Source organism: Anopheles coustani, chromosome 2 (assembly GCF_943734705.1).
Source record: "Anopheles coustani chromosome 2, idAnoCousDA_361_x.2, whole genome shotgun sequence".
Lineage (NCBI taxonomy): Eukaryota > Metazoa > Arthropoda > Insecta > Diptera > Culicidae > Anopheles > Anopheles coustani.
In genome coordinates, this window is record NC_071289.1 from 49,007,964 (window position 1) to 49,018,483 (window position 10,520).

The 10,520-nt window shown below is 43.7% G+C and overlaps 2 protein-coding genes across 2 annotated transcripts; one reads left to right on the top strand and one right to left on the bottom strand.

Annotated features, from left to right (window-relative positions):
* Positions 1–3,335: 3,335 nt before the first annotated feature.
* Positions 3,336–4,417, top strand: LOC131264510 (uncharacterized). Its single transcript, XM_058266805.1, is given in 2 exon segments — positions 3,336–4,233; positions 4,236–4,417. Coding segments are annotated over 2 exon segments (1,080 nt in total).
* A 2,739-nt stretch (positions 4,418–7,156) lies between these two features.
* On the bottom strand, positions 7,157–9,901 carry LOC131264512 (uncharacterized). The gene is made up of 4 exons (XM_058266806.1): positions 9,844–9,901; positions 9,498–9,526; positions 8,842–9,003; positions 7,157–7,348 (listed from the first exon to the last, which is right to left on the bottom strand). Exons 1-4 carry the CDS (start codon positions 9,899–9,901, stop codon positions 7,157–7,159), a joined length of 441 nt encoding a protein of 146 aa, XP_058122789.1.
* Positions 9,902–10,520: the final 619 nt, after the last annotated feature.

A 10,520-nucleotide genomic window follows, 5' to 3' on the forward strand; every position in this document is an offset into this window, starting at 1 on the left:
TGAATCTTCGGAAACCGAAGCAGAGTCGTATTCCATTATCGCTGCATTACGGAAATGGGCTGTGGACCATAAGCCGTCGTACGAGTCTATTAAGGATGTTATGGAAATCATACGAAATGTGAGCGACTGTAAACTTCCTAAGGATGCCAGGACGTTATTGAAGATCGACCGACATCCATCGAAGGAAATCGTGAAGGTAGAAGAAGGACAATATTGGCACCATGGCGTGCACAAAAGTCTGCTGGTTGAGCTAAGGTACTGAAACAGATGAATGTTATTCGATCTTTATTTTCTAAAAATGCTCTTTAATGTTTTTAGCGATGAGAATGTGAATGTCATTTTGAAGCTCCATCTAAATATGTCCGTTCATGGGTTACCGATATTTAAGAACACCAACACACAGTTTTGGCCAATTCTCCTAAACATCCATAACCTCCCGGAAGTACCCGTAATGGCTGCAGCCATATATTGTGGGCCAAAGATGCCAGATACAGATGTGGCCAGCTTGGCCATAAAGCAGCACTTTGTTCAACGGGTGACGAAAGATTATGCTACAATTGTGGAGTGAGTGTGACATGACAAAGCAAAGGCTAGTGGAAGTTTCAGCAAAAACTTATGAGACGATGTACACCGTAGATAGTTACAGTCAAGGCTCAGAAATCCTAGCGGAGGATTTGAACGCGGAGGGGCCAAAAGAAGAGATTTTGAGTTTAATAAACCGGTATCGCAAGTGTTTTGCGAAAAACATGAAAGAGTAAGGGGTCGCAAAAGGGACCGAAATAAAAATAATACTAAGCGATAAGGATCCAGTGTACACGAAACCCCATCGGATGGAGTATGCGCGTGAAACTGCTTTACGCGGCATAGTGGACGAATTAATAGAGGCAGGCATAGTAGTGGAGTCCAAGTCTCCGTACAACAGCAGAGTGGTGATGGTGCCAAAAAAAGATGGATCGTTTCGTATGGCCGTGGATTATCGACTGTCCCTGGTAGCGCAAAATGAATTATTCACTATGGAGCGTGAATTCTGCAATCATTCTGAATATTCTATTCAGATAGGCCTTTAGCACACCGTTCTCAACAAAGAGCGACGGTCTTGCGGTAGGTGAGCATAGACCGGAGGGGAAACAACGCGGTTCAAGTCCGCGTAACAGCTCGAGACATGAGAATGTGTAGAAGGGAGAGACGAGAAAAAGAGCGCGGGCCCCGAAAGGGGCCTCCATTTTTCGTTTTTGCCGCGGCAACTTCGGTTTTACTTCGGCAATTTTCAACCAAATTGATCTGACTATGCGGGTCCCGATTGAGCCAAAATTTGGCTTGCTTTACTTCGTGCAGTGTTTCGGGGGTTTCGAAGACCCGATCGCGCAGGGCATTTAAACTTCGTATCGTATTGAAATGCGCATGCGCACTTTGATGACTTCACACATGAGGGTTCGGCTAGCCAATCACAAGCCTCGATTTTTCGGTTCGGATCGGCTGTCACGGCACCAGATGGGCGCGGTGGCCAGAGATTTCTGGCGGTGGCGGGACGGGGGAATTTCTGCGTTGGTGTAAAAGAGACAAGGCTATCACCATCTCGCTCTTGCCCATTGAATTCCCTACCTCGACCCGAAGCTTGTGGCGCTTGGGATTACCGTTTCCGAGCGACGAATCGTTCATGGTGCGTTCATCGTTTTACCCCGTACCAGCCGTGTTCACGTTCCGCTACAACCCTCATCCACATGTTCGCCTTCGGAATCGTTCATGAATGAATTTTGCGATACCAGGGAAACTTAGTGGCGCTGAAATGTTCATCACGTTAGACATGTATTCGGGCTACTACCAAATTCCCGTGGCCGAGGACAGTCAGAAGTGCACGGCATTTTCAACGCGCGATGGCCATTACCAATTTTTGAGAATGCCGTTTGGGCTGACCAATGGGTGTTCGGTGTTCCAGCGAGCCACAGCAAAGTTGCGGAAGGAAGGGGTGGTGGCCTATATAGATGACTTAGTCGTCGGCGAGAAAAGTGTGGCGGAATTGTCAGGAAAATTTGAAAAGCTGCTCGAGGTGTTCAAAGAGACCGGATTTACGATAAACTTTAAGAAGTCATATTTCTTTAAGTCGTGCGTGGATTTTCTGGGATTCGAAGTCTCGAAGAACGGAATTCGTCCAGGAGCAGCCAAAACCCGGGCGGTTCAGGAATTTCCCGTACCGGAAAAAATACTATAGGAACAGCAGTTTCTGGGATTAGCGGGGTTCTTCCGAAGGTTTATACCGGAGTTTAGTGTAGTAGCGGCACCGTTGTTTGCATTGCTGACGAAGGAGGCTCAGTTTGAGTGGGGGAGTGTTCAAGCAAAAGCTTTTGAGCAATTGAAGGTTAGTCTGAGTGAACGACCGTTGTAAGTGTTGTTTGATCCAAAACGTGAGTTAGAACTACACTGTGATTCAGCACAGTGATGTTTTTTTGGGCCAAATACTCCGTCACAAGCTTCGACTTATGCTTAGGGTCATTGTCGTTCATAAACTCAAAGTTGCTGCCTAACCGATATTTCCTGGTTGATTTTGATATATTACGTTCCAGAATATCTCTGTAGTCTTCTTTGAACATAATACCTTCAATGAACTCCAAGGTGGCCACTCCACCATAGAACATACCACCCCATACCATAACTGATCCGCCGCCATGCTTAACAGTTCCACGCATATTCTTTTTTTCTAGAGAGGTACCGTAGAAGCACCATACTTGGCGCGGGTCCAAACTTGGCGCACTTTCTAATATTTTCTTCGATATTAGACTATTTCCAAAACATTTCAGCCTAAAATATGTAGTCAAATATTTGTTTATGTTTGTACAATACTTCCGCATCAAAACATGTGATTGATTTTTGGTTATTGAATGTAAATTTAATTAAATGAAAAATTCCATCCTACAAGTGCGCCATTTTTACCCGCGTTAGCAACGCTGCTAAGGAGTGGGTTCAACTGTTTCCAATAATTTAAAGGCAAAACAAATATTATTAATGTTTTTTTTAACCGAAACTGTTAAAATGTAAGTATTTCCACTGAATCGTGGTTAGATTCGGTGCTTTTTGAGATATTTATGCTAATTTGAAGCGACAACATTTTGCGCCAAGTTAGGCACACAATGTTCCTAATTATTCACCGTGGAGTATATGACTGTTTGCGCTGCTAGTAACGAATTTGCTAGCGATGATATTTTTCAATCATAGAAAGCTTTGATGAATGAGACAAAAGATAGCGAAGATATAGCTTCAGTTGCACGAGAGAAGCCAATAAGAGAAGATTGAACTCTTTTTTTGAGTTGAACGTTCAGTTTGCCACAGTAGTAGCAACAATGTCGCGAAATTACTTCAAATATTCTGAAACTGCACTTGAAAAACCCGTGGACATGGTAAGGAGAGGCAGTTCTGTTCGTAAAGCAGCTGCTGCTCACGGTGTTCCGGAGACCACGGTACGCAGATGGTTGAAGCTGCAACAGCTACGTTCACCGGGGAAACCTACTGTTTTGAGTGCGGAAGAGGAAAAGTTGATAACTGAATGGATTTGCTTGTCGGCTCAAACGGGGTTTCCGGTCGATGCCAAACGGTTGAAGGCATCAGTTGCTTATTTTCTTCGTGTGTCTGGAAAACCTAACCCTTTCACATCGGGGATCCCCGGTCTTAAGTGGCTGAAATTATTCTTGGGGCGCCATCCTGACATCTCTCGTCGTATTCCGAGTGCACTGTCCAAGCAGCGCACCACCGTTTCAGAAATCCAAATCCGAAACTGGTTCAATGAAATACGTTCTTACATTGAAAACCAAAAACTTCAACATATTCTGGAAAAGCCCGAGTGTGTGTTCAACATGGACGAAACGGCGGTTCGGATGGTGCCAACAAAAGAACAAGTATTAGCCAAAACTGGTGAAAAATATGTCCACACCAGAAATGGGAATTCAGAAAAGGAAAGTTATACAGCCCTGTTTGCAGCCAATGCACAAGGTACTCTGGCACCACCGATGCTGCTCTTCCCATACAAGCAAAGGCTGCCGAGTGAAATCGTACGAAGTGCACCATCGGGTTGGTCAATTGGACGGAACAAATCGGGATGGATGACGCAAGAAACATTTTTTGAATATTTGAAAAATGTTTTTCTTCCCTGGGTGAAAAAGACTGGAGTACCGCTGCCGATTATCATTTTTGTCGACGGTCATACTACGCATGTGTCGTATGAGACTGTTGAGTTTTGTCGAAAGAGTCAGATTACACTCATTTCTCTATTCCCCAACTCGACCCATGTACTGCAGCCTTTGGACGTGTCCTTTTTCTGACCCTTAAAAGTCCAATGGAACAAGCACTTGATCGAATACCGCGTTTTGTATGCCGGCGAACAACGACCAAAGCACATAGTCGCCCCGCTTCTAAAAAAATCGGTTGACAACATGAAAAATTTAAAAACGGTTATTGTTAATGGTTTTCGCCAATGTGGTATCGTGCCTTGGAATCCAAGTGCGGTCAGCTATAGCATGCTTTTACAAGATAACTCGATTAAGGAAGCGAATATCACGATTGAATCCGGCAATGACAAGATCACCGAAAATACTGAGGCGAAAGTTGGTTTGGAATGCCTCGAATCGAATCTGAAAGTTGGTCAATTACAAATGTTTGAGAAACACCAATCAGATTTGATTTGGCCGGGTCCTGTAGGTGATATCAACTTGTTCTACGTATGGCAGGAAATGAAAAATAATGCAGATCAGCCCATTACATCGCCAGATGACAACCAAAATGAGTTCCATGGGTTTGAGCCCAATGAAATTGAAGGTAACGACAGTCTGCTGCAAAAAAGCTAAATATGTTATTTAATTGTTATTGAAATGTGTTTCTATTGTTTTAAGTGTGATATCCTACATGCTAGTATATTGCTGTATCAACGCATACGCTGCGAGTCAACGGGCAGCGGTCGACACACACGACCCTCTCTATTCAGAGTCCGATCCATACTGACTACCCTCTATCCGTGTAACCCGAAACCCAGGATGCCACATTAAGTTGACTTTTGAATAAAACTGTTGAATTTCATAAACTACATCCAATTTGTTTTAAGTGCGCCAAGTTAGGAACACATCGCGCCAAATAAGGAACATTGAAAAAATCGTGCGCCAAGTTAGGAACATAATGTACCACACAAAGAGTTTCTGAAACATGGAGAAATATTAATTTAAGAGTTTCTCACTTCTTCTTCTTGGCGTAACGACCTCTTTGGTCATGCCTGCCCGTTAAGGACTTACGAGACTTGTTTCCTTGTTGTACGTGGATAGTCAGTCCTCTCGTACAGGGGAGGGTCCGGTCTCGGTTGGGATTCGAACCCACGCCGTCGAGGTGGTGAGCCCCGGCGCTCATGGGCCGATTTTCTAACCGGCGCTACCGCTCGGCTGTCGCGGACCCCCCTCAGTTTCTCACTTATTTTTCTTATATTCTATGGTAGTTAGGCCAGCACTGTGCAAAAAATGGTATGATTTGACCGAACATTGCTTTTGTTATTAAATTTTTTATGCAGAATTTCCTTAACTGCGCCAAATATCGTACATCTACGGTACCGCCAGTTATCCAAACTCTAACACGTGTATCTGAATCTCTCACGTTGAACTTACTTTCATCAGTTCATAGTACTTTTTTCCAGAATGACATTGGTTTTTTTTCGTGCTCCTTGGCGTAGGCCAAACGCTTCAATATGTTCTGCTCACTTATGAATGGTTTTCCCCGAGGTGTACCACTCTTGATTCCTATTTCATTCAAGTCTCTGCTGATGGTGAACCGGCTTAGAGATTTTCCGATGATGGGTCCAGATCGGCAGCCAACTTTTCGCCACTAATGACGGATCTTTTTATACAAATTGTGTCAAATACCGCTTGTTTTGCTGTGAAAGAATCGGTGGACGCCCACTTCTGGGGCGATTTTCGATGCCGCCTGTGGCTTTTTGGCGAGAAATGATGTTCGATACCATTGACTTTGAAATATCAAGATATTCAGCAATGTTACGAATAGTTTCATTCACCGCGTTTGTGAAGTGAAATAACATTACTTCGTTGAGCTACCGATGTTTTCTTCCTGTCGGCCATTGTGAGCTTTCAACTTTTGTCAAAAATAGGCACTAATGTTTTGTAGAAGTATTAGTGACATTAAAATTCTCATTCATTATTGTCGTTTGATTGTGTGATGGTTTCAATGAGTGTCGGGGACTTATGCACAGCGGTTTTCAAAGCTTCGTTGAAAAAAAAATTTTACCAAAATATTTCACATTTAAAAAAAATTGTTTAATGATGAACATTAACGTATCGAAGGAAAACGAATATTTAAAAAACATAATTCGGAGGGAGGGTCCGCGACAGCCGAGCGGTAGCGCCGGTTAGAAATTCAGCCCATGAGCGCCGGGGCTCACCACCTCGACGGCGTGGGTTCGAATCCCAACCGAGACCGGACCCTCCCCTGTACGAGAGGACTGACTATCCACGTACAACAGGGAAACAAGTCTCGTTAGCCCTTAACGGGCAGGCATGACCAAGAGGTCGTTACGCCAAGAAGAAGAATTCAGAGGGAAACAATCATAACACAAGTTTAACGAGCGAATCAACGAAGCTATCAGATGTGTCCGATCAATTTTGCACCACAGTGTACATTGCGTAATCGCTGTTCCTTATGCCACGTGTTCGGTTCGTCCTAAACAAATGCGCGATCGACCCATGCGCTAGATGTATGTTAATTTGGGCATCTCGTTTCCGGTACGTCGTGTGCTTCTCGAAAAGTTCTTTATTTGGACAAACTGTTAACCTTTTCGTCTTCCTTCTGGTGCAGCATTTCTTAAGTTATATGGTGCTGAGCCGTTTGAGTTCAAATTCGCCTTTTTATTGTGTTTTGTTCTCGAAAACATCGTTGGTGCAGGAACACAGGTTGTAAACCTCATCTACTACCATTTGACTTGCTCGGCTCATAGTGCTATTTCTGAATTAGATTGTTACAATTTACGCATTATAAAGGATTAATATTTTATTATTTGCTTGTTTGAAAATGATAATTCTAAGCTACAGCTTTCAACTGTTGTAGGATCTTGGCCAGCCCAAAAATGTGATAGTGAAGAGTAATGGCATGCGTAGCCGAAATATTTGACTACCTCCTGTTAATCCATGATACTCTTCTTCGAACCCAGGATCGTTTTTTCCGGTTTCATTTGTAGCCAATCGCATCTACTCATGTGAGTAGCGTTGATGCGGTTTTCAACAAGAATGAAGATTTGTTTAAAAAGCTTCTTCACTTCGTCGCTTACCGTAACATTTTCCGGGAAGCTGTAGCCCTTCGATATGATCTTCAACTGTTCGTACATATCTTTTTACGCAGTCTTCGATATGATCTTCAACTGTTCGTACACATTTTTGCAGGTAGCGTAAGGATGTCTGCCAAACAACATCATGTAAAGAACTACTCCCGATGCCCATAAGTCGCACGATTACGGAGCGTACGGTCTACAGGGTGGCATCGTAGAAGTGATACACTTATTCGAGCGGTTTCTGCCAAACCCCTGTACCCAGTGTGTTCAACAAATGGGTATATTTTGACAGATTTACTTGTTTACTATTTATGTCCAAAACGTACACTGAGTGTTCAGTTCAGTTTTCTAGTAACTACAATGAATTCAAGTCGCGAACAAGTAAAATTTTTGCATTTGCAAGGTTTGACAAACATTCAGATCAGGCAGAAACTGTCTCATCTCAATTTAAGTCGATTATTTGTCTACCGGACCATCAAGCGATACGAGGAGACAGGGACAGTTGTTCCAAAGAAGAAACCGGGCAAAAAACGGAGTGTCCGGATTCCAGCGGTGATCAAAGCGGTGAAGGAACGTGTCCGGCGGAATCCAGCTCGCTCGGGAAGAAAAATGGCGCGTGACATGAACATTGGTCACTTTGCCATGCAATGCATTTTGAAAAAGGACCTTGGTTACGAAGCCTTTAAAAAGCAGAAAATTCACGGCTTAACCACCAAAAATATTGCCGACAGGGTTACCAGATCTCGCTTGCTGCTGAAGACGCACGCAGGCCACAACATCATCTTTTCGGACGAAAAACTGTTCACTCTGGAGGCACCCTTGAATAAGTAGAATGATCGAGTCTATGGAGCATCTATTCGGGATATACCAGCCGATAAAAGAGCAGTCGAGCGGTATCAAAATACGTCAGCGGTTATGGTTTGGGGAGCTATCTCGACCAAAGGGAAGTTGCCGTTGTTATTTATCGACAAAGGCGTGAAGATAAACAAGGAGTACTATTTGGAACACGTTCTCCAAAACCACTTGAAACCATACGCTATGAAGCTTTTTGGCAAAGACAGCTTTTGCTTCCAACAGGATTCAGCCCCGGCCCATAAAGCTTCAATCGTTCAGGAGTGGTGCAAGGAACATTTGCCATGTTTTATCAGCGCATCGGAATGGCCTGCTTCGTCTCCAGATTTGAATCCGTTGGACTTCAGCATATGGGGATACATGCTTGGGAAATTAGGCGACGTCAAAGGTTTGAATTTGGCCGGATTCAAGAGACGGTTGCTAAAGATATGGGACGAAATGCCGGATGAAGTTGTGCGTGCGGCTTGCAACGACTTCCAAAAGCGTCTACGGGCCGTTATCAAGTTCAAACCTTGCTATAACACCCTGCTTTCAATTTTATAACATAAACAAAGTGTATCACTTCTAAGATGCCACCCTGTACAAATGACGAGTTCCGGGCTGGCGAATGCGAAACTCCCACAGAAGGTTTCCAACAGCCGCAGCTCATCCTTATCATCTACCTTCGACAAGCAGCAAGTAAATCCAAAATCTATCAACTTTACGGTATCGTTCGCATCCAACACGACGTTCTCAGGCTTTATATCACGATGAGCGATACCGCATTTATGCAAATACTCGATAGCACCAGCGAGCTGACCGAAGTAGGCTTGTGCTTTCCTTTCCGGAAGGCACTTCTCTTTCTTTATCTGTCATATTGCTGTAACTCTTTCGGATACCACTTGTTTAACACGTCTTGACCAGCCGGCTTTCTGTATGCGAGTGTGTCACTTCTGACCACGCCGTTTTTATTTCTTGTCTCCTGTCACTATGACAGGTAGCGTCTGTCACTATATGATAAGTAACGTCTGTCACGCTTGGCGCGACCAAAGTGGATATTTATTTATTTATTTATTTATTTATTTATTTCCTTATAAAGTGTGTGGCCAACATCACGGCCTGGACACTGAGCTTTATACTAAGAACTAACTCTAGCATAAAGAAGCAGCAATTCATTTTTAAAGCGTAACATAGAGGAGTTAAAGTCAAAGTACTCATAGTAATTAATAAAGTTTCGCATCATCACTAACAGAGGTTCGTTATGGCTGTATAATCGCCTACGTAGTTGAGGTGCTAAAAATTGTCTATTTCTTATAATTCTTGCAGGAGCATATATGTTAATTTCTAGCTAGCAAAAGCTTACCAATGAATACGCATTGCCCAACTTTACGCCTGTGGTCAAGGGATTGTAAACCTAATAACAAGCAACGTGTACGATAGTCAAGTCGAAACGATACAGATCACGAGAAAAGTCGTAACGCGACACAAGTAAGCCGACGCTGAACTGCCTCTATTCTAGGTGGTCCAGTAATCGGTAGACGGAGACCAAATGACGATATTGAACTCTAAAATTGAACGGACCAGACTGACATATAACGCTTTTACACATGTAGGATCTGTGAATTCCTGACACTGCTTGCAAACAAATCCTAGCAACTTCGTAGCTTTATCTATTATTTTCTTGTAGTGCACATTGAACGTTAACTTACTGTCTAGGTAAACTCCGAGATCACGGACCTCGGTTACGCGAGCAATATCGGTACCCATGATTTTGTAATTATGAACGACAGGTTTGTCTATTCTATGATAAGTTAACACACAACACTTTTCAGTTGAAATACTTAGCTCGTTTAGATGGCACCAATCACTAAAGTTATCACAGAATGTTGCTGCTGTGGGAACTAGAAAGGTGAGTTCATGGTACCTTGATTCCGGTGCAACCTCCCACATGAAAAAAGACGCCTCAATCCTTACAGGATGCAACGGGTCCAGTTCGACCATATTTTTAGCCGACGGAAATCAGATTTCCTCGTTGGATCGGCACTGTTTTATGGAGTGAATGGTAAAGGTGCGCGTGTGAAAGTGAACCTTACAAATGTTTTACACGTACCAACACTTGCGGGCAATTTGGTCGGATCCCGCCGTCCTGTTTTGGAGTTTGTACCGGCAGGCAAGCGAAGACGCGTTACGGAGGAGATTGAATCGGCGGGTGCTGTTGTCAACACAACCAACGACAGCCAGAGCAACGACGTGCCCATGACTGGGACAAATAATGCGGTCGTTAATTCATCTTCCTCTCGTATACTGCAGGAAATTACTGATACTGATACTAGCTCTTCGCCGCTAAGGGCAGCCAGCCCCGCTTCCCGCACATCCCGAATTTGGA

What these genes read in the sequence shown, in the direction of transcription:
- LOC131264512 (XM_058266806.1), bottom strand. Translation starts at nt 9,901, where the DNA reads ATGGGTACCGATATTGCTCGCGTAACCGAGGTCCGTGATCTCGGAGTT. An exon ending in TCTCGGAGTTTACCTAGACA is followed by an intron (nt 9,527 to 9,843) that starts GTAAGTTAACGT and finishes CCTTGACCACAG; the next exon opens with GCGTAAAGTTGGGCAATGCG. An exon ending in TGGGCAATGCGTATTCATTG is followed by an intron (nt 9,004 to 9,497) that starts GTAAGCTTTTGC and finishes GCAATATGACAG; the next exon opens with ATAAAGAAAGAGAAGTGCCT.